At 40.5% G+C, this 25108-nt stretch overlaps 1 protein-coding gene and 1 long non-coding RNA gene across 7 annotated transcripts in view; both read left to right on the top strand.

Annotated features, from left to right (window-relative positions):
- The first annotated feature begins 15850 nt into the window (after nt 1-15850).
- LOC126354699 (uncharacterized) lies at nt 15851-16620 on the top strand. Its single transcript, XR_007565373.1, has 3 exons — nt 15851-15930; nt 16089-16199; nt 16378-16620. It is a non-coding gene; the product is annotated as an uncharacterized LOC126354699 (long non-coding RNA).
- A 3179-nt stretch (nt 16621-19799) lies between these two features.
- The window catches only part of LOC126354698 (bolA-like protein 3), a 79695-nt gene continuing 74386 nt past the window's right edge, over nt 19800-25108 (top strand). For 3 of the 6 annotated variants that reach the window (XM_050004515.1, XM_050004511.1, XM_050004513.1), the window contains exons 1-2: nt 19802-20026; nt 20135-20258. In XM_050004515.1, coding sequence (XP_049860472.1) covers nt 19979-20026; nt 20135-20258 — 172 coding nt within the window. In that variant the 5' untranslated portion in view covers nt 19802-19978. Of the gene's footprint in view, nt 20027-20134; nt 20259-25108 lie in introns of all 6 variants that reach the window. The other 3 variants (XM_050004516.1, XM_050004512.1, XM_050004510.1) reach the window with 3 other exon arrangements.

The raw sequence follows: 25108 nt of genomic DNA, 5'->3' as shown, positions 1-25108 counted from the left end.
TGCCTGTGGTTCTGTCAGTGTGATCATGTGATGTATCTGACCCCAGGAATGTGTCAATAAAGTTTCCCCTTCCTGGGACAATGAATTCACGGTGTTCTTATTTCAATTTCCAGGAGTGTATTAAATATGGCACCAGTACATGTAAAAATCCACTTTATAAATGTAGTAGAGAGCAAGTAATTTACTACGCTAATGTTGCACAATTAATACTGCTACCTCACTGTTTCAGTTCATTGTATAACACACCGAGTGAGGTGGCGCAGTGGTTAGACACTGGACTCGCATTCGGGAGGACGACGGTTCAATCCCGCGTCCGGCCATCCTGATTCAAGTTTTCCGTGATTTCCCTAAATCACTCCAAACAAATGCCGGGATGGTTCCTCTGAAAGGGCACGGCTGACTTCCTTCCCTAATTCGATGAGACCGATGATCTCGCTGTCTGGTCCCCTTCCCCAAAAACAACAACAATGGTATTACAATTATTACAAATTCCAACACAAGAAATAACGAAACAAAACCATTTATATCAAAAAATGAACGACAAACAATTGATTTCAACCATGAAAACCACAACGAAAAGAATTAAGGGGATTTGCACATGGTCGTGTATCGGAAGGAAATGAGCGTGGGGGTCACGTGATCAACAACAGACAGATGATGTCAATTGTCAATCGTCAAAACTTTCTTCTTGAGGAACTTTGATAGTGACATGGTGTGACGTGGCAGGATGGGGCAGCCAATGCAGATACCGCCATTGGGATTGGATTGCAGAATGTTTTGACAAGATGTGACTTGACATGATACGACCGTCAGTGTGAATTGTCCTTAACAGAGCTAAAACCTTTGTCTTCTCATTGGGGTTCTACATTGTGGTGTGTGCAGCGGATGCACCTTCATTGGTATGCGCAGGTTTGAGTCACTCTATTAACATTGTCTCCTGTCTACTGTCTTTTACAATGTTGAAAGCGTGGCTCCCATGCGTGCTTACTCTGCATGGTCTTTAGCATGGCGAAACGGAAGAAAGATGCATGGTATCATTCCTGAGCCATATGTGGGTCGTTTATGCTACGTCTGTATGCACAAACACCTGGCAGTCTCTGTGTCTGACTGGAATAGTTGGTGAATGGGCCCCATTCCAAGACTGAGTTGCTATGCAAGTTGGGTACATACCTCGGGAACGATCGGCTTTGTGTATGCTGGTAAGATCATTTATCCTGGAACTCTCAACTGTTCACTGTAAACCATTTGTGTTATTGAGCACTGGATGTCCTTCATTGCCAGTCAAAACCCATGTAGGACCAGTGGCTGTGCTTCTGACTACAATGGTGAACTGTACATTAGGCCGTTTTGAGTGTATGGTGGAATAGCTCTACCATTCCATTGTTCGCTGGTTGATAACTTTTAGTATGGAGGTGGTTGCAGCCACACATTGGGAATTGGCTTTCAGATTTGTTTCCCTGTTCTGTAGTTACGTCTCACAGAATGCCAAACCTGGAGAATCAAGCAAGCAATAATGCTTTTGTGGCTGATTCAACAGATATATCATGTATTGTGATGACCTCTGACTGTTTGGTGAAACGATCGATGATCGTTAGTAAATAACGTTGACTGGCGCAGTGTGGTAGTGATCCTACAATCTCCAAATTTTTGTGTGAAAATCTGGAGGAGGGCGTTGGGAAGTTGAAACAGCTGCGGAGGCATGCCTGCCGATCTTATTACGGTAGCATGTCAGGCATGTGTGTGCCCATGCACGACAATCTTTCTGGACTCTTGGCCACAGGACTTTAGAGGGGACTAAATTAGCTGTCGCTTGGACTCTTGGGTTCGCTAAGTTATGCAACATGTTGCAAACTTCCCAATGGTATTGTTCCCTCTTGCCATGTCACACCAAATACTATCCGACATATCCTGGGCTGGCACACACTTTACCTGCAATGCTGCTCGCTCCTCCTGTATGAGACTGTGCAAAAGAGGATCCTTCCGTTGTTTTTAATGCTATCTTTGCCCAACGCTTAGAGTTCAAACGAGCATAGTTCTGACACAGGCAATCTGCAACTAGGTTGTCTTTCTCTGCTATGTGGTTCACGTTGCTTGAAAATTGTGTAATGTGTTCAACTTGTCTGCGCTGGTGTGATGAGTTAAGATCAGTGTCAAACTGAAAAATAGCTGCCAGCGGCTTGAGATCAGTCAACATTGCAAAATATCTCCCTTCCATGGTTGAGCAGTAATGTTTAATTGCTAAATAAATAGTAACCGACTCACAGTCATTTCTGTCCCTTTTTTATTTAGTCGAGACAGGTTCTTAGAAAAAAGCCTAGTGACTGCCATTTGCCATCGACTTTCTGCTACGTCATTCTCAGGGGCCTGAAGATGGCGTAGTAAATCGCCAAAACAGGTAGCAAATAAAGTACGACGGTTATTCGGAAAGTAAGGAACGATCGGTCGCGAAATGGAAAATACTGTGAAAATCTGATGAAGCTTTGCACAGATGCGTTGGGCACTTTGTCTTTTACTCCTATCGATCGCATCATGTCGTTCTTTTCAGTTCTGATCTCACAGTGAGAATGTAAAGATGGCTAGAAATTAGCGTCTCCTGCCAAGTATGAGGGCCTGGAGAAAGGTTTCTTCTGAAGCTATGCAATCCACATAACATAACTGTAATGCGGTTCGTTCTACACGACAATTATCGGCCGCACTCTGCAGGGGCAATGAAGATATTCCTGCAGCGTTTTCAATGGAAAGTGTTTGATTACCCACAGTACAGCCTGTAATTGGCTACCTCTTAGGTTCATCTCTGCTCAAATGAACCGCTGGTTATGAAGACAATATTTTGACACAGACAACGAGCTGCAGTCTAGAGCATAAAATTGTCAAAAAACACTGGCGGCTGTGTTCTATAACGGGAGAATTGAAAAATTGGTGCAACGCTACAGCAGATGTATAAGTATGGGCTGTGACTTTGTAGAGAAATAGCTGGAAGATGTAGCTAACAGGTTTAATTTTCACTGTGGTTTCCATTTCGCAACCTATCGTTCCTTAATTTCCGAATAGCCCCCGAAACGTTGGAAACGAGATGGTTGCATGGTGTTTCATTTGACACCCTTTCTGTTACAATGTCGATCCCACTGCTGTTTGGCTTGCATCTACTGTAAGTGCCAAGGATGCATTCAATCCTGGGCTCCAAGCATCTTGCCTGTGCTAGACATCTCTTGAGGTTCTAGAAAGCTACTTTGGTGCCCATAGACAACGGCACCTGTTCTTGCTAGTGAATAATATTGTGAGCACTTGCTGGATGGCAGCTAAGTGAGGCAGGTGTCATCATTAGTAGTTCAGCAGGTCTGAGAGTCTGCAGAGACCATTGAAAGCTTTGGAAAGAGGCATCTGTCATACTGCTTTGACATGCTCTCGCAGTAGTGACAATCGTGCTGGAGAGACCAAGTACCCCATGAATTTAACCTTGCATTTTCGCTATACACACTTTGCTACATTAATAATTATGCCACATTCTTGTAGGTGGCTGAAAAGCTGTCACAGGTTTGCTGCATGCTGTTCTACTGTATCTGAAAATACGAGAATTTCATCCATGCTTCGTGCATGAACCACTGACAGGTTTGTGTGGCCTTCCTGAGACCAAATGTCATCAAATGGTACTCATACAAGCCGAATGGTGTTGTCACTGCTGCTTTCTTGATCTCAGGAGGCGCCATGGGAATTTGTGAATGTGCCTTGGTGCAGTCTATTGCACTGAATATTTTTGCATTACTAATAGTGCTGTTAAAATCCGTTATATTGAGTACACAGTAGCATACTGGAATTGTGCATCTGTTAAGCACTGTATAATCTTCACATATCCTCTAGGAATTATCCTTTTTACGAACCATATGTATCGGGAACCCCCACTGACTATTTGACCTGGTTACGAAACCTGCTTTCAGCAGCCACTCTAGCTTTGCTTGTCCTGAAAGTAGCTCCTCTGGATTCAGATGCCGGAGCAGAACGCAACGGACTGACCTCTTTATGCACAGGTGTGATGCTGAGTATTGTATGAGTATTTCCTGATGGCACAGAAAGGTTTCTCAAGTGTTCGAAAATTTACTAGATCATGGAAAGGTGACTCGTCAGATGGCGTTATGATTTTGCCTACCACACATGAATTATTATGACTTCCGGAGTTCTTCTTGCATGACACACACGTGTGCCTTGCATCATTGTGGGTACAGCAGGAAATTAATATACTCTGGTACAGATGATGCGATAGAGACGCCGGATGGCTTCGTGCAGGAAGCCATGAGAGCAATTCACTGTGTTTGATCCAGTATGGAAGGCACAGTAGCGAGCATCCGTTCTGTGCATGCTGGTACTAATTGATGGTGGACCAAGTTGGGCATAAGCCGATAATGATGTAAAACGTCCGCTCTGATCGTGTGATCAGGCACATATGCAGTCACAAAAGTTCATGTCGGGCGGAAATTTGGGTCAAGTGTAGAGCTAAACGTTTCTCACCGCTGGTGGCGACCCAAGATTCGTTGGTCAAGTAACTACATGTTGCGTTGTTGCCGTCAAAGTATATGTTGTGTTGTTGCCGTCAGTTTGTCATCGACGACACTTGGACAGACACTGACTTCCGCACCTGGATTGATAAGAAACTTGTCACCTTATAACTGGTTCTGTATAAACAGTTTTTGTGACCGGTTGATTGCTGCTAACGTGGCGTTTGCATGTCTTCTTCTTCGCACACTCTGATTGTGACGCTTGTGCTGTCGCCGACGGATGTTGGCGTACTTTATCACCTGTCTTTGAAATCTGGCTAATTGCACGGTTGAATTCAGTGACATGCTGAGTTACTGAACCGCCTATGATACCATATCCACCATTCTGGCGAGTCTTGTTGCATGGCAGTCTTCCTATTGTTCAAACTGTGGCCTCACAGTTGCTGTTGGCATGTGAATATCTGCCTATTTAGTTCTGCCACTTGTGCTGCTAGTTGTTCCACAGAGAGTTCATCCAATGTGTGCTATTGGTAAGAAGTATTTGTGTGTGTTACGGAACCAGTGACGTGAGCTTCCACTTCCTTGCTATCGCCTGTGTCCTTATCTTGACTGCTGCTGATGTTGGCACATGCAGAAACTCCACTTAAACTGTTTGCATTGGTGCCTGCCTTCTTTACTAAGTCTTGCAATGGCATGTCTACGCCACAATGATGGCATGGATGATGGCTGGAAGTTTATGAAGCCATAATGCTAGCAAAGACAGTTCAGCCAGAAGTTCTGGACCTGATAATGTACATAAAATTTTGAGAACTTCTGATGGAGTCTTACAGATCATGTTTTAATCTACGAAAATATTTTGTATTCGCCAGTCTAATGACAGTGTCTAGCACTGTACAAGGGCTTTGTTTGGCATACTGTAACTTTGCTGGTGCTAATTTCTTCAGTCTCCTCAATCACATCTAAATCCACAAGGAAAACCACAATATTAAATCTATCCATGTTAATGATTATCTGATGGTGTTGAAATACCCATTTGATTTGTGGAAATCGAAGCTGAGGTGGCGTCGATCAGAATGTGTGAAGTTTAACATTTCCATGCCATGCATACGTACATCCTTCTTAGATATTTACATGTGTAATGTCGTTTTGAGGCGAATTAAGAGTTGTGGATGCTGAGTCAGGATCGAACAGTAAGCCATATTCCGTTCTGATCCCTGTTTTTGGTGCTTATATCAAAGGATCCATTGTTTCCAATGATGCATTTTTCTGTTATCCTATGCTTATTTTTCTTGAATGAGAATTCTGAATGCCAAAAATATTCATTTAAAAAGTCAAATTATTCTGTTAACGTTATGACAAAGAAAACTAAGAATGCAGAAGCAATCAAGAGTGAGAAAATTGCTAATTTAATTCACTAATCGTGCTAAGTTGAAATTATTTGTTTCTTTCATATTGTTTTGTTCATTACATGACTTGCTTTTAAGAGGAAAAACAAATTTAAATGCTGTTTTGGATAGTTTATTGCAGTTTAGACTTAAGTCAGGTGACAAAATATTATTATAACATTTTGAATGTACCTGTAAAAATGCGATCTGTATTTCTCATAATACCCAAAATGATTTACATTCTGAAACATTATCCTACATGTTGTGCATGAGTGGGAACTCTAAATCCTGATTTCCACAGGCACATGTTCATCCCCCCAACGATATGCTTACATGCACAATCACATTTTCACAAGTTGAAGCTGGAAATGCTATGTACACATACAAGTGAAATTATTCATACAGGATTTTAGCAGCTTTTAGCTGAAGAGCTTTAGTGATGATGACGAACAAAAATCGGACAAACAAATGCTGGGTATGGAAATGGGCATCTCGTAGCACTCATTTGGGAGCATCCAGACGACATTTCGTTTAAAAGTCATTTTTGAAAAGTAAAACTAATTTTAAAATCTTTTTGATCTATATTTCTGGCTCTGTACAAAAGTATAACACACGTATGTAAGACATCATGCTGGTTTGCAGTAAATTACAATTAACAATGAAATATCTGTCATCTGCAGCCACTACAATATATGTGTTGCATTCGAAGGAGCATTGTTTCAAAATTTGTATGTTATGTGCAATACACTGAAGATAGAGGGGAAAGTAAGATTTATGTCTCTACATTTCAGCTTTATTTTTGTTTTCAAGGTCAGTCAAGGTTCTGATAGCTCACATGTGCTTTAAATGTACATTTCTTTTACCAGTGCAGTACTTAATTCTGTAACCAAACTTTCTGCTGCCACGTGGAACAGTCATTATTCACTGATAGGGTCAATCTGAGCACTATTATATTTGCATAGGACTTTAATGAGGGTCAACAGTGGTTTCAAATACCTAAAGCGACAAATAATTTTCCATTTCACCATAGTATTTACACTCAGTGATTGAAGCAAAAAAATATTAACATTGTACTGAAATGAAAAATGCCTTCACAGAACTGACTGTTTATCAGTAATATGATTCTCAACAAGTTCACACTCTTAATTACAATACTTTTTAATCCCTTCCATCACTTCAGACGATGGTGTGCTAATTTGGTACAAATAAGTGATTCCTATCGTAGTATTTACGAACATTTTGCCACTTGAGGAAGTATTTATCTACTTAGTTGAAGGCTAGGCCCTTATTTTGGCATGATGCCAACTTTCCACATACAAACGATTTTAGATGTGTGTTGTTAAATCAACTAGAGCAGCATCAATGAGAGAAGATCCACCTATCTGCAGTTGCTGAAGCTCATAGGCTATAGTGGGGGAAGCAACATCGTGCAAGAAAGTGGAGTGCCTGTCAACTTCCGTAACTTTCGTGTAAGTTCGCATGACAGTGTGTAAACAGGGTATTACCACACATAAGCTGACTCACATCAGTGGTGGTGGTGGTGGGGGGGGGGGGGGGAGAGGGAGATGCCCATCTTAAAAACACAAGGTAGTTTCCACATAAAGGTGGTTTTGCACTTGACGGAACGACACTGTCACATCCATTACGTCAAAAGATTCTCCTCTGTAGTTCAAGTTGTGACATTCGCACAATCCGTCAATGGAATGGCATCGACATGTCACGTCACGTCAGCATCACGTCAAGGTTTCTCATGAAGAATGTTTCGATGGGTCACAGTGTAGCCTACTTGGTGAGCAACTGTTACATTAAGTACACACTGTGAACTATTATGAAAGTACTCTCCACTGGGTGCTATTGTGAAAAGCTCTTAACATGTACTGTAAGACAATATTATATAAGTTAAAGTATTTTATTTTATACACTGAAGGAATACATTGAAAAATAAACGATACATATCTTGTTTACTCACGATTTTTCCAGTGTAATAGCGAAAACACCAAGAGTAAAGCTGATGCGGCATGCAGAAGTTTAAAGTAAGATTCTAATAAATTAATGACAAACAACAGGTAGTGGAAATATATGTTAACATGGTAAAAGTACACTAAAATGGCCCATCCAGACATACTGTAGGCAAACCATCAACTTCTCTCGAGGTGATATTGGACACCTAAATCTTGAATTTCTCTTTGTAATTTTTATTTGTGTCTTGCTTAACAGGTAAAAATGTTCAAATGCGTGTGCATTCTTAAGGGACCAAACTGCTGAGGTCATCGCTCCCTAGACTTACACATTGCTTAAACTATCTTACGCTAAGAACAAACACGCACATCCATGCCCGAGGGAGGACGTGAACCTCTGGCAGGAGGGGCTGTGCAATCCATGACATGGCGACTCAAACCATGCCGTTGAAGGTTAAAAAAAACACACACAATTGTTTAGACATTCTGAAATATTTATAGATCGATGACTCCTCCTCCTCCAGATCCTTCACATTCTTTATTTTTTAACATTTCTCTATTCTCCACAGTCAAGTGCAACAGCAATCATTGTAAATTGCTTTAAACTAAATTTCGGCATTTTATGACAATCTTCCATGAGCTGCGAAATAGCTCCCGCGGTGAGAATTTTATGAAGCAACTGTAACGTCATGATGTTCCTACGACATTGACGTGACATGTAGCGTGAATGCTCAAAAGTTCCTCAGACCATCGACGTTCATAAACGTGACAGTTGCGTGACGGTGACGTCCTGGCAAGTGCGAATCCACCCTAAATCAACTGGAAAATCGATGTTGATGCTTGTGTTTATGGCTCAGCAGTGAAAGTTGTGGGGAAAGTTACCTATACGAAATTTTTCATCGCAGTAAAACAATCAATTTTAAAAACTAGAGTGTACAACAGCACCAACAAAAAGAACTTAAATATCGGAAAAATCTAAACTCTGGAATAGTAGAAATAGATTTTAAGGGTGATGTAGGAAAAATTGGTCAAAAATGATAAAAAAAATGCCACCAGATAGTTCTGTAGCATGTTAGAAATACAGTTTCCAAATCTCACAGATTAATTCGAACTGCAAATGATAAAAAAGATGTCTTTTTTCAATCACTGGTAGAGCCAGGCCCACTTTTCTAGACGACACTCTTGTTTGCGATGTTTTATTACTTCCTGCTGTCATAAAAACATCGGTAGGGTATAGAACGCTGTGGACCCGTTTACGACATGTTATCTTTGCCTTCCACTAGCTGTCTTTCACAGCTGTTATTGTCTGTGTTTCTGCTGTTAACGGGATAATTATAGCTGTGTTCAAGCTTTTTTGTATGATTTACCGTTTAAAATGCCAAGATATAATGATAAAGTGTTTAAGAAAGTAGCTAAAGTTCGCAATTTACGTGTTAATAAACAGTTTCTACAAGTTAGTCAACATAATTCAGCAGAAGATAATTGTGAAGCTAAGACGATGAGCAGTTCACACAAGAAACTTGGATCTGATGTAGAGTTTCAGTCCACAAAAGACGAAGTGAATATTGTTTTTAGGATAATTGATTTAAAAATTATGTTCTATTATTATAAATTCTTGTGAATGTGTTAACTGTGGCAATAAATCTTTAAGATTATATGACAGCAATGACAGAGATTGTATTGTGTGTAATATGCATTTGTTTTGTGACAGCTGTCAAAGTGACATTCAATTCAAACCATCAACTGCTAAGAATTGGGTGTATGAAGCCAACATAAGATTCTGCTGTGGGATGAGATGTGTTGTTGTTGGAAGGAAAAATAGCTATTTGTTTTTTGTGCCATAATGAATATGCCATCTCCATCTGCCTCATACTCAACACTAAACGCCTTCCAAATAAAATAAAATAGCAGTTTGTCAACAGCAGTGAAAGAGGCAGCTTTATTTAACAAAGACATTCAGACAGAAGTATATGACCCTTTGTCTTCTACAGATCTATATGTTTCATGTGATCGTACAGGGATGAAAAGGGAGCACAACTCCCTACCCGGTGTTTCGTCAGTTTATACGTGTTGGGACAGGAAAAGTTTTGCATTTGATGGTGATGTCCAAATATTGCTCTATTTGTGCACAGATGACGGCTTTAGACAATAAGGAAAAAGAGACACAATGGGAAATACAACACAAAATAACTTGCAGCAAGAATTACAACGGTTCTAGTGATGAAAAGGAGCCAGCAGGAATTATATTAATATTTCATCGGGGCGAAATGAGGCATGGAGGTAGATATGTGAAATATCTTGGTGATGGAGATTCTAGTGCTTTCAAATCTGTTGTAGAAAGCAAACTATATGCAAATAAATGCAACACTGAAAAGCTAGAGTGTGTGGGGAACATGCAGAAGACGGTGGGAAGGAGATTTCTGAAACTGAAACAAGAACAAAAAGGTGTAAAACTTAAAGATGAAAAGCCACTGAGTGGGCCACAGCGCCTGACTGACAAAGAGATCCACAATTTGCAAATATGTTATGGCAAAGCCACATGGCGAATCGCTAGAGATCTGAAGACAACGCAGAAGGCAGTGTGGGCAATATTTTTTCACAAGTTGTCAACTGGTGAGAAGCAAGTACATGGATTGTGCGATATATCCTGGTGCAAATGTAATCAGGCAAAGTAAGCAGAACACCTTAAAGCCAACATTCCAGTTTCTAGCTCATGCAGATTTTTTAAAGAAATGTACCCATGGTGGAACACGAAACCCGAATGAGAGTTTCAACATTCTCATTTAGAAGAAATGCCCAAAACAACGCTTAGCTTTTCTACTGTTCTTAAAATTGCCACATATGATGCATGATGGTGTTTAATGATAGTAACTTTGGAAGAATAAGGACCCTTACTGGACCAGGATTTGTTGCAGGTTGCTTCACTGAGAAACTATTGAAGAAGACAGATACAGTGAATGTTGCACGTTCTGAACTGTCTGTGAATCATGTAGCCAAAAGGATGCGACGGAAACATCAGATAAAAAGGAAACAGGTACACAAAGAGCAAGGAGACCACAAGTATGGTTACACTTAACATTAAGGTACTAGTCTATGGTGTAAATCCTTATAAAATCTTTTATGTACATTTCCCAGAACTTTCAGTTTTCAGTGTATAATGAACATTTATCCCTGAACCATTGGAGATAGAAAATTGAAATTTTCTGCAGTTTTTGTTCATAGTATAACACAGCTTCCTGTGGTGCAAATTTTTTCTAAGTGTTGTTGTGCCAAAATTATTTACTTTTCTGTGAAATTGGTATTGTTTCATATGCATAATTTTGTAAAGTAAATTGTAAGAACTCTAAAATTGATATTAAAAACTGTAAAACTGTTACATACTTTTCCTTATCTGATTACTGAGAGTTACCTACCAGAATATAATAGTTGTAAGTAAAGTAATTTTTGTGAAAATGTTCCTTGTGTGATAGTATGTGTTGCGAAAATTTCCAACAATGCCATGATCACAATTTTTGAGAAAAAAATTTGAAAATATTCAGAATGCAACCCATAACATAATTACCTCATGTGCAAAATTTGATTCTCTTGTCTTTTAAACATCAAAAACTGTGTTAGATTATGTAAACACATCAATTTTCTCCTATGTCAATTCATAATCACAATCATTGCATCATCATTTCATAGCATTATCACATCCACTGCCGTCACATAATGGCCTGTCAAGTCAATTTAAGTCATGTGATCTCAACTCATATGGCTTTTCTAAACTATTTTTTTCGAGAGAATTTTCTACTGTTTTTACATGCAAAGTGCACATACACAACTAAATTTGGACATGAGGGGCTTTTATCTTAACTGACATAAAAAGTCAATAAAGATGAATAATCTCATAAATACACTGTTTAAGCTCCTCTACGTACATCAGTTTTCCTTCACAACAGTAATAGTTCGATTTTTTCCTAATAAGTGGAGAATATGATGGGGACCCATAAACTGGTGTAGTTTCTCCAATCCACTCTCTCTGATTATTACAGTAAAGAAAAAAGGCTAATTCAATAATATAACCATTCACTTCACTTGGACTAGTTCATAATTTACATTGTAAAACAATAAAGCACAACACCGTTCTTAATTAATTTCAAAAAAGGAACCATTCACGATAGAATTCAAAACTACACATTTTTTAAAATGAGCTTAATTTATTTTCCTTTTTATCTTCTGTGGAACAGGTATTTTAGACAGTAATATTTACACAATATTCCACCGTATGCCTACAAAATAATACCTTGTAATAAACTAAGCATACTTTATCGAAATCCTATCTAACTTCACTTTTGTTGTTTTGACAAAATCATTTCACAAAAAAAATTAGTATGAGAATCACGCAAGCACACTATTTTTATGTCACATCTTTTCAGGTTTTAGGCATTTACATTTTGATACTGCATTGTCGATGGAATGGACCAACATTTCGTCAATAGTGATGTTTTCACCTGGTGCATAGTAGGACTTGCAATTGCAAACACGCAGATTCCATATTTCACTCATGGCTGTTATTTTATCGTAAAATTTTCTTTCTACTCTGGTGGAGTGGTCATCAAACTGGAATCAAGGTAGAGTGAGCAAAAAGTGTGTCACACTCTTGGATGCATGGACCATATCCTTGCCAGTACCATCCAATGCAAGTAATGGAACAACAGTTCATGTTCTGACTTTGTACATACTGATAAATGTAACAACCCAACAAAAACTTCTAGTTCAATCAAATCTAAATCTTTTGTTTATGATGGGTGTCGTTCTTTGAACTTCACTCTACATGTTGTTCTTTTGCCATTGTAACAAAATAATATTCAGCATGTGCTAAAAACAAATAAGTTCCATTCTTGCAACACATTTCCAGGCTCAATATTCCTTGCAATACCTTTTAGTCCTGGCAGCTCGAAAATTATAGTTTTAGCTCGAATTTGCTCACATTGTTTAGATATTTTGAACCATCTCCCATTAGGATTTGTACTGCTGTAAAAGCGTGTCACATTGTGATTTTCATCTTCATTGCCTTCAATACATCGACCTGAGGACGCCTCAGACTCTGAATCATGCTCATTGGGGATAAATTGTTTTTCTCCAACATCATGTTCATCATCTGAATCAAGAAAGTGTGGATCATTGACAGTGCGTGCACTGACTACATGGGTGCACTGGAGCTCGAGCAACCACAGACATGATCTTGTGGGTGTACCAGGCCCACAAAATTTTTAGTTTGTTAAAAAAAATATTTCTCACTTACCTTTATAAAAAAGTAATGAACAATTAAAACACTGAGATGGAAGTTAAAATTTCTGACCTCTAAAACATATGTTTGATTTAGATGTCTTTTGTGGAAAGGCAACCAAGCAACACACTTCTCCATTCCTTGCCTTTCTCCAGCCAAGTCAAAGGTACTCTCCAGAATAACAGTCACACTTTACTGTGAATGAAATCCCACCTTTTGAGCTTGCTTTCACTTTTCCTTACAAGTGACATGCTATATTGCGCCCACTCCATCCATCAACAATTGTTTTAAGATATCTGCTTGCCTATATTTAGCAGTAATAAAGAATAATCCGAGATACAAGGAGTAGTAGTATGTTATTTTTTCCTTACAGCAGGTCTTGTCATGGGTTAAGCCTCTTCCACTTATGTCTTTCCATAGCCAGTCTTTTCATTCCTGTATATTTGTCTCCATTGATATTGTTCAGCATTTGATATCTTCTTTTTCCTCTTCCACTTTTTCTCTCCACCATTCCTTCTCTTCCTTTCTTCAATAAACAGTCCCTCCTAAAACAATGTCCAATCCAATTCCATTTACTCTTTCTGATGACTTTCACAATGTTTCTTTCTTTTTACAACTCTTCTTAATACTTCTTCATTCCTTACTTGGTCTTCCCATTTCACTTTTTCTATTCTTCTCCATATCCACATCTCGAGCACCTCCAATCTTCTTTCATCTTCCTTCCTCAATGTCCAGGTCCCTGCACCATATGGTACAATGCTCCAGTTGCAACATTTGGCCAGTATTTTCCTCAGATATTTGTTCAGTGTCATCCCATATCTCAACGCATAAATTAGAAGATACGAAAAATGCACACAAGGCGATTTCAAAGATAATAACGTCCCTCCAATTTTTAAGTCAGCAAGGAATAGCAATTCGTGGTCACGCCGATGAAGCATCATATATTCATCAGTTACTGCTGGTTAGAGCAGAAGATGCCCCTAACTTGGGAGCTTGGTTGCAGCGAACTTCATGTAAGAGGGTTTCTCACGATATACTGGATGAAACTGTCTCGTTATTATCCAGTGATGTACAGCAAAACATTGTGAAATCCATTAAGGAGGCACTATATTTGTCTCTTATTGTAGATGAGACTTCCGACATATCAGTGAAGGGAACAACAATTCAATTATTCATACGTTTCACATATGTCGATAAAATGTTCAAGTTGAAGAAATTTTTATTGGCTTCCGTGAAGTTGCTTCAACAAGTACTAGCATATTGAAGTCATCCAGGATGTCATAAGTCGTTTATAAATACTGTCATGGTCAATTTTATGATTGCGAGAGCAGTGTCAGTGGAAATTTTACAGGGTTACAAAATAGAGTTACTCAGTTTGAGCCGAGCGCTATATTTGTTCATTGTTTGGCGCATAATTTCCGTTTGGTAGTGCAAGAAGCGATGCAATGCATTCGTTACCTGTTGTATATGTTGTAAGACATTCACCACAGAGGCTAGCAGTGATTCAATCGCTACAAGAAGACAACGAAGATTGTGTTATAAGAAACATTCACAGACTGACTTTGCAGCCATTCTGTCTTATGAGGTGGTGTGCCAGGGTACAATCACTAAAATCTTTGGAAAGTAATTATGAGCACAGCACGGACCTTTATGAGACAGGCAATGTTCATAAAGGGTTATAAATGAAAGGTAATCATTTTGAAAAATATCCATACACGCCAGAACACATATACTACATTCCACAGAAATTATGGAAGGTCGGCGTCCTTTATTAACCCTCGAGCGAGCGCGCCTGTGTATAAAGTGCGCCAACCAAAAATAAAATGATTTTGTGCGGTCCCATTTTTGTTTCACAACTGCAAACCTACACCTATTTCTTTAGTATTGCTTCAGATAACACAGCGCTAAATTGTGTTAACGTATGTCGAAGTGAGCTGCAGTAATGTAAAATACAAAACGAGCTAAGCGAGAAAAAATTTACCATCAGCTCAAAATAATGACCCCAGTTACGACCTAGCAACATAATCTCACATTGAGGCAGTTGTCTACGATATAATTACGAATCGAATAAGCAGCTATCCGAGATCTAATGCAACTGGACGACTTAATGCTTCGAATGCGTCATTACTGTCTCTTTAACACATGTCCTTGGCAACAGAGAGTTAGGAAAGTGAAAATTTATTTCATTATTGTTTAATAAAACAGTAGTTTAGCTCATATTATGTAAGTTTATTTTCTCCTTGTTTAAACAAACTAAGATTAAACTGTGATCATCATTCATGACTTACCTTGGTAACATAAGGTAACCTATTCTTTTCATGTGTACGAAGTGCGCCACGCGCCCGCTCGTGTTAAGAAAAACGGCGCGTTTGCTCGAGGAAAAGTAAATATGCCCTTTAGTTAGACTACACAGCATGTTTAATAACGAATCGACACTTCGCAATTTGCAGACTGAAGTTAATTTTTTAAAGATTAACTTTCCTAGTAACAGAAAAAAAACGTTACATCTACATGCTGATGGGGTCCAAACGATTAATAGTTGTAATATTTCGCCTTTAGGTATCAACAATGCACACCGCTACCCGCAAGGATTAAACGACAATGTATAAGAAGATTACGATAAATTCCAACGACATCGCGTATCCCTTCGCCACTGCTATTTCTGCGATTGCTGCTACTTCTTTGATTTCAGTGACTTCTGCTACTTCTGCGATTTCTGCTACTTCTGCGATTTCTGTGACTTCTGCTACTTCTGCGACTTACCACCGTATGAAAAAGATACATCTGCCCACACAGAAAATTGCATCTCAACAAATCTGTCATTGGTAAGTAAGTTTTACGTTTGTTCTTCCATTGGCTTTAGTTATGTATTAAAGAAACAACTGTGAAAATATTAATAGTGTAATTAATATGTAAGTAGCCATACAGTAGCGTAATAGTTCGTGTTTAGAAAAAGAATTCTAACATATTGTTATGTTCACAGGTACCTGAACTACATTTCAGTCACTCAGTAAATTGATAACTCAAAATATCATTGTCAACAGATCTGGAGAAATTGCCACTGCGTCTTTAGACCGTTTTCGTCAGACGAGAGGTTAGTTTCTAAGTGTTTCGGTGGACTTAATTACTTCAGTGACATCGTTGTTGCAAATATGAAATATACCCCATTGAGTGGCTTTCATTACAGCAAATATTAGCAATCTACTCTGTCAATTATATTGCTTGTAATTAGTGACAGCAAAAATTGTTTAATAATCCTTGTGATTTTGCAGACACAGTTCTGACTCTTGATTACTGGTTGCTGTATGTATCTATCCACATCAAGGCTATTGAGAGAGACTCATGAAGATCCAAGACAGCTCTTAGAGTATTTGCAGTTTAAAAAGTGACATAGTTGTGAAATAAGTGTGCAGATGAGTGATTAAACTGTGTTTTATTGAAGTTGTTATGCGATTTTAAAGGAATAATAAATGTTAAATACAGTGATTGAATAATGAAAATCTCATTTTCCACATGTTTAAGCCGTCCTATACCCGTAATTTTCCGCCACATATTTACTGGTAAACACTAGTTGAAGAGTGGCATGCCGCCCCGCCCCCCCCCCCCCCCCCACAATCTTAGTGTGACACCGACCTGTAACATAGCCCGAGGTATAGAATATGCATTTTGAGGCTGTTGATATGAAAGTGGGAAGTACAGATCTTCCAGTAAAATCAGGAATAGCTTGAGTGCAGTACTTGAAAGTAACACAGGAAAAGCTTACTTATGTAGGTGGTTCGTGTGTGTGAAGTTGCCATGTAGAACACCAGGGGCAAAACTTTTATCCCGAGTCTTGAACTGTGCCGGAATAAAAGTGAGGCATTCATATGACTCAATAATGCTGTTTTCATTTCACTACACTTATACAGATGTCTGCTGTGTTAACACTGCAAAGTCCTGTAGACATGTGGAGTATTAACCAAAATTGTCGTATTGGAAGCAGAATCACATTTGTTACGTAACTTGATATTTTGAGGAGAAAAAGGCAATGTTGCTTCTTATTAGTATAATACATTCAGAGTCACAGCTGTGTTTGACCAATCATAACTGATGCTGAATGTGCATGTCGTCATATAATGTGAAGGGCTTATTTCAATAGTGGTACAAGTCCATTACCTCCACTTTTCTGTCTACACTCCTGGAAATTGAAATAAGAACACCGTGAATTCATTGTCCCAGGAAGGGGAAACTTTATTGACACATTCCTGGGGTCAGATACATCACATGATCACACTGACAGAACCACAGGCACATAGTCACAGGCAACATATCATGCACAATGTCGGCCCTAGTACAGTGTATATCCACCTTTCGCAGCAATGCAGGCTGCTATTCTCCCATGGAGACGATCGTAGAGATGCTGGATGTAGTCCTGTGGAACGGCTTGCCATGCCATTTCCACCTGGCGCCTCAGTTGGACCAGCGTTCGTGCTGGACGTGCAGACCGCGTGAGACGACGCTTCATCCAGTCCCAAACATGCTCAATGGGGGACAGATCCGGAGATCTTGCTGGCCAGAGTAGTTGACTTACACCTTCTAGAGCACGTTGGGTGGCACGGGATACATGCGGACGTGCATTGTCCTGTTGAAACAGCAAGTTCCCTTGCCGGTCTAGGAATGGTAGAACGATGGGTTCGATGACGGTTTGGATGTACCGTGCACTATTCAGTGTCCCCTCGACGATCACCAGAGGTGTACGGCCAGTGTAGGAGATCGCTCCCCACATTATGATGCCGGGTGTTGGCCCTGTGTGCCTCGATCGTATGCAGTCCTGATTGTGGCGCTCACCTGCACGGCGCCAAACACGCATACGACCATCATTGGAACCAAGGCAGAAGCGACTCTGATCGCTGAAGACGACACGTCTCCATTCGTCCCTCCATTCACGCCTGTCGCGACACCACTGGAGGCGGGCTACACGATGTTGGGGCGTGAGCGGAAGACGGCCTAACGGTGTGCGAGACCGTAGCCCAGCTTCATGGAGACGGTTGCGAATGGTCCTCGCCGATACCCCAGGAGCAACAGTGTCCCTAATTTGCTGGGAAGTGGCGGTGCGGTCCCCTACGGCACTGCGTAGGATCCTACGGTCTTGGCGTGCATCTGTGCGTCGCTGCGGTCCGGTCCCAGGTCGACGGGCACGTGCACCTTCCGCCGACCACTGGCGACAGCGTCGATGTACTGTGGAGACCTCACGCCCCACGTGTTGAGCAATTCGGCAGTACGTCCACCTGGCCTCCCGCATGTCCATTATACGCCCTCGCTCAAAGTCCGTCAACTGCACATACGGTTCACGTCCACGCTGTCGCGGCATGCTACCAGTGTTAAAGACTGCGATGGAGCTCCGTATGCCACGGCAAACTGGCTGACACTGACGGCGGCGGTGCACAAATGCTGCGCAGCTAGCGCCATTCGACGGCCAACACCGCGGTTCCTGGTGTGTCCGCTGTGCCGTGCGTGTGATCATTGCTTGTACAGCCCTCTTGCAGTGTCCGGAGCAAGTATGGTGGGTCTGACACACCGGTGTCAATGTGTTCTTTTTTCCATTTCCAGGAGTGTATAATGCTTCTGAAAATAATGATCCAAACAAACATTAATAAAGGTTCATTTCTAGCAAGAAGCCATATGTTTGAATATTTCTGGTATCTCAACTGTAGATATTTCAGCGCTCATTTAACTTTACGACTCCGTATCTCAAAATGAACAAAAATGGACTTGTACCACTAATGAAATAAGTCTTTCATACGCACACACAGCACACCGATCTCGTGAGGCACAAGGCTCTTATAACGAAGTACGTACGCCGTTCAACAGATGGCACTAGGAAAAGAGTGTTAACTGCTCTTTTTAGTTGCTACTTGTGACTCTTAGTTGCGATTTGTCACGGAAATCGCAGTTTGACTCGGTAGCGAATAGCATAGTATGAGCTTTGCTCAAAAGATGGCACTGCTAACTGCGCTTTTTAGTTGCTACTTGCGACTCTTAGTTGCGACTTGTCACAGAAATCGCAGTTAAGACTCGATAGCGTGTCGCAGAGATGAGCGTAGTACGAACTTTGGCCAACAGATGGCACTGTTAACTGGGCTTTTTAGTTGCTACTTGCGACTCTTAGTTGCGATTTGTCACTGAAATCGCAGAAAGCAGTATGGAATTCGGCCAATAGATGGCTCACGGCGTTTATTGTGAAATGCTACTTGCGACTGCTAACTGTGACTGAAATCGCAGTTAGATTTTGTAAAGTTGTTACTGTGATATCTGTGACTTCTCAATCACTGTGATTTCTAACAGATACGCGATTTCCTGCGCACCACTATTTATAGACACAATTAGCACAGTTAAGGGTTAAAGGTGCACTGTAGAGATCAGTAGGAGAAAATGGTGAGCAGGGAATAATGTCCCCAAGATTTGTAAATCACATGGTTTGCAGCTATGACATGAAAACATGCGGGCGCCCCTACAATAACATAATGAAAAATTATGGATTCATGAACAATGTTTAAGCTTAATAAGGCGAAAAGGATTCCTCATGTCTTGAACACTACTAACGAGAACTTTTCTTTATAATTTAATGCACTCTGCGTATTTCATGGGTGAAATTGAACACATCGTTTTCAAATGGGGTGCTCTTCATTGCGCAGTTGTTTTGGTGTTATTCTTGTCATATCTCTGATAAGTTTAAATATCATGTACATAAGAAACTCACGACAAGGGCACACAGTTTCTGTTTGTGTAGTGATATGCGATACCGGTGTAGACCTCCCGAAAGACACTTCCTTATATCCTATGTTGCAACATAATTCGCACCAAGTGCCTAATTCCCTCACTGTCGTGTGAAACATGTTTCGGAACGTGTGTTTGGCTGTGCGCGGGACTCGTTCTTTAGCGGTCAGTAGGTTTCGTTTTTGGTTCTTCTTTTTCTGTTGTGGAACATGACCTACTGATCCAAAACGTGATACTTACCTCAAGACTAATTTCTGAATTCTTCATTTCTAGCTGTTTAGCCGTGTTCAAAATGGAAACAACACCGGCAAAAGTACCGACTTGGAAAACAGATTAAAAGAGATTTTACGACAGCAGTTTCCTAAGGCGAAAAGTATTGATGTAGTTGATATTTCGGGTATGGTAACTACCAGCTTCCACAACCTTCACTATTAATGTAGGCTACTTTGTGGAGTAAATATTGGTACTTTTGTCTAAACAAGAGCACAATTTTGATAAAAGTCTCAATACTGCTGTAGTACCACGCATTTATTCATCTCTAGAAATCAAGCCTGATAAAACAGTTTTACAAGTAATGTTACATTTACATCTGACAGCGTTTAGTTGAATAATCTGTGAAATATTTCTTTTGCTTAAGGACCCAACAGGATTGTTATTATTGATGTGACTCATTCCCTTTAGAAAAAGATTCCTGCCTCATATATTTAAAGTAAAATCCTAGGTGATCCAGTAACACATAATATGTTTGAACATGCCTCTCATTGTGTACATAGTATGTGTATTATGTATATAAAAAAACAGTAACTTGTCATTATTCTTGAACGACTGCACACTGGTAATTTTTGATTAACACAAAACGCCACTAAACATTTGTTCAGTACATTTATTTACACACGTGTTATGAGGAGCACACAAAAATTTTCGAAATTCACATCTGCAGCAACAATTATAATAAAAATTGAGGTTATTTATAGGTATGGACATAGAGTAGCAAATATCAAAACCTTACAGAAACGCATAAGAAGTGATATATAGGGATGAGGGTAGAGCACCAAGCTTAACAGTGACTGAACCAATTAGTGTTTGGGGGGGGGGGGGTGGAGCAGTATTACTATCTTTTAAAACCACTTCTTTATTTACATCATTGTGTTCTACATTTGAGAAATTTCCTGTGATTTGCTGGTAGGCTAGTTAGAGAATGTCACAGCATGTTCAGCGGACCATATTTTAAAGACAAAGATGATGGCAGTGATTACTAGAAAGGTTAGGATCTTTATTCAGGCTAACGTGCTTCACAAATGAGATGATTTATCTAAGCCTAGTGACATAGTATTAAAGAAAATAGACTTCGTTCTAGTCTGGCAATTGCTATTTATTATTTCAAGGTTACTCTATCATTCTAGGTATGTTAAAGAAGCAGCAAAAGTACAGGATAATTAGGTGAGTTAACTTGAGGTGAATGGCAGAAACCAATCAGTTGTAAAGTACATCCACAAACTTATGCAGGGGGTAAATAAGTTATATATGTTATGAAGCATCCATAGAAGCCATAGCTGTTGTGTTGTCGTGTGTTTTACGACATGTTATTGTGTATAATCATTTTAGGATCTCTAATTGTGTCAGCACGAAGACTGCATAGCTGTCAGTGAGGCTGTATCGACACGTATGTCATACCGGGAATAAGGCACAATTTGTGTGAGGTTTTCCACAACATGCTACCAAGTTTAAATTTTTAAATATAATGCAAATGTGGTCCATTCTTTGTTGCTGTGTTGTTTTTGTTAGCAAGATGTTTGCATACAAAATTCATTCAGAACTGACACAAACTAGGAGTCATGCAGTTAGGAGAGAGGATCCAGGTGGTATCGGTTGCGAGCATCTTTTGGTGATAACCTTATTGTGCTCAGCAGCAAGCTGTGGTAGTTGGTCATCCTTACCCTTGGCCACAGTTTAGTTGCAGTTCATCTGAATAGACAGCTGTTTGGGGAAAATGCCACAGAAAAGGCTGCATAGGCATTACAGTGGAGTTGGTTTATGACATGGTTGCTTTCTAGAAGTAGTTGTGCTTCTGTGGTGTAAGTTTGCTTGTAAGAAAACTCGAGTAGGATATACTGTGTGGGGTCATGGGACAAGTCTTGTACCCGGGTCTTTTATATGGTTATGACCCTTGTTGTGAAAGGTTGGAAACTGGAATCACAGAAGTTTGAAGCAGAATATTTTTTAGATCAAATTGGTAGCAGAACACCATAATGTGAAGATGTTCCTTATTTGAAGGTATGATGGGTGTATTCAAAACCATAGTGGAGGATGCTTTCAACTGTCGCAGTCATATTATTATGTAAGAAATGTGTTGCTCCTCTGCAGCTGTTAGTGGAAGTGGTTGTAATATGGAAAGATATGATGTGGGTGACCTACTTGTGAACCAGAATATTGGGTGTGGTATTTCTCATCATTGCAAAGGCTCTATGTGCTTGTGGCAAGCCTGCATTGAAGTGATTTTCAGTCTTAAATGGATCACATCTATTTGTCATTGAAATATTTGTAACAAGATAAAAAAACTGTTGTGATATGCAGAGAAATCATTTTCTCACCTTAATTTCATTGCTTAGAAATCATTAAAATTGCGACTCCTATTTGTAGGTATCAATTATTGATGTTAGGCTCGTTCCCATTTACTCAGTTTAATTTGTATACAAAGGAAATATTTCTAACAATGGAAAATCCTCAAGGCCAAGACACCAAACTGCTTTCTGATTCATAACACCAGTAGAGTTTCTCTGCTTCTTTTGAGCAAAGGTCTTTTGTAAACATTTATTACAAACTCTCTAATGGCTCGTTAAAAATGGTTGTCTATATTACATCAATAAACTAATCCCCACCCTTGTGTTAATGCAACCACTTATTGCGAGACATGTACAAACTCTAGGGATTCACCGATGAGGATACGGAACAAAAAAGGTCTAATGAACTTATGTCCAGAAATGCATGGTTTCCATGCTAGAGATCATTTATTCAATCATACGTTGTTACAGAGACTGCAGTCTAATGCAGCCACAGTTCCAGTATGTGTTGAAAATGGTTTCCATGTGCCCCAATGCATGCGTGCACATGTTGTAGCATGTTCTGTCTCACACGTTCACATCGGCCAGCCTACATCTGAACAATGTCAGCAGCAGCATAAGTATTCTGCTGTGGTATCTCCACATCTGAAATGGGCTGTACATACATAATACTTTTGAGATAGCCCCATAACCAGAAATCGTACGGGTTGAGATCCAGTGAACAAGCAGGCCATGCAACTGGAGCCCCTCAATCTGACTCCATCAATGGTGGTAGACACTATTGAGATGCATCCAGACATTAACGGTGAAGTGGACTGCAGCACCATCATGTATTGGCCACATAACTCTTAACATCATTAATGGCACTTCTTCCACCTGGGGCGGCAGTCACATGCAAGAAACACCAATAGTTCCAGCCTGTCAGGAGACGTGGGAGGAAGACTGGTCCGAAAATCCAATCCCCAATTGTCCCGGACCACATATTCGGGCAGTACTGATGCTGATGATTCTGTCACCGTACTGTGGGGGTTCTGAATACTATCCCACAAATGACTGTTACACAAGTTGAAGATACCACTGTGCGTAAAGGTGGCCTCATCTGTAAGTAGAATGGATGATACAGATCCCGGAATCTTGGTTGCCCAATGAAGAAACCAGTGACAAAACTGCTCCCGATGTGGAAAGTCTGTCACTGTTAAGTCCTGCACACACTGTAAGTGATAAAGATAGTAACAATCACCATGGAGAATGTTCACCACAGTCGTCTGGCTTACCCTGTACTGGCAGGCGAACTGTCTGTTACTGGCATGGCCTTCGCTTTCCACAATGTTAATCACATATTCCTCTAGACGTCGTGTTTGAACATTTCGGGTATGTCCTTCATGATTTCCTGCTTTCTGCAACAACACTGTCCCAAACAAATGGCAAAACACTATTGCAAAAATTGAATGCTGTGGTTGTTGACAGCAGGGATAGGCCTCCTGATACAACCTTGCTGTCCATTGGCATATGCCTTTCCGTAAGTAAACACCATGTTGGCGAGCACTCAATTAGAATATGGAACCATTGTGTACAATGCTGTACCAAATTCACTACAAGGTGAGTTCAGCAAGAGAAGTGAATCAGACACAATGTTACCAATTACTATGGCAGAAGAGTGTGCTGGGGCATGACATGAGGAACAGTAGCACCCTCTAGGATGAAATCGTGCACAATATAACTGTGGCTGCATGGTGCAGTGTGTATTAGACTGCAGTCTCTATAACAAAGTATGATTGAATAAATGGTCTCTAGCATGGAAACCATGCATTTCCAGGGACAAGTTTATTAGACCTTTTTATTCTGTAACCTCTCACCAATCAATTCCTAGAGTTTTTACATGGTGGTAAAAATCGCCTTCCCCCAGGGGGCTCATGGTTCTTTCGTGAGTTCGTGCATGGCGCACACGGTGCCCCGAGCTATTGTAGCTCATTCTTCATTCCGTAGCTGCATTTTCTTCTCCCTGCCCCCTTCATCCCTATACCCACTCCTTCCCCGTTGCTATCTCCTTCCCTCTCCAGGTGTTCTGATGTATGTCGACCTGGCTATTCCCCTGGTTTCCTGTATTGGTTGCAATTTTGTTCGTTTTGCCTATTTTTTTCACCCTTTTGGCGTTTAGGCCCCACTTGAGGTTTGACCTGCCCTTCAAAAATTTCCTGTTTTTAGTGTAAGCCATATGGGGAAGAACTCCCTCCCCGGCATCTACAGTGTGGATTCCTCTCCCTCCTCTCTTCTCCACTGTAGCCCCCTTCTACCCTGCTAGGTCACCAGCATGTATAGCCAGTCTGTATGGTGGGGCTGTTATGCACCCATATGGCTGACACCACTGACAACACATGGGTCACACTACTAATACCTGAGCTGTTCCCTCCCCATGTATGCTAAGGAGTGGTTGTTGTCTTCTTGGAGCATTGGAACTCCCGGCAATGGCCGCTGTGCCAGGAAGCCCTTGCTGTGGCTGGGTGGTGCCCATGGGGAGAGCCCCTTGTCAGAGTGGGTAGTATCAGGGCGGATGCTTGGCGCATGAAGCGTATCAAGCTGCAAAAATCTGGCTGTTATCACACAGCTGTCTCTTCGAATGGTGAAGGATCCTTAAATGCTGCGTCGTATGACCTGGCAGCCTTCCCTTCTCTGGGCTACCCCATGG

This window comes from Schistocerca gregaria, chromosome 3 (assembly GCF_023897955.1).
Source record: "Schistocerca gregaria isolate iqSchGreg1 chromosome 3, iqSchGreg1.2, whole genome shotgun sequence".
NCBI classification, from domain to species: Eukaryota; Metazoa; Arthropoda; class Insecta; order Orthoptera; family Acrididae; genus Schistocerca; species Schistocerca gregaria.
Note: the sequence above shows the minus strand (reverse complement) of the source record. Positions and strands in the feature narration are given on the sequence as shown.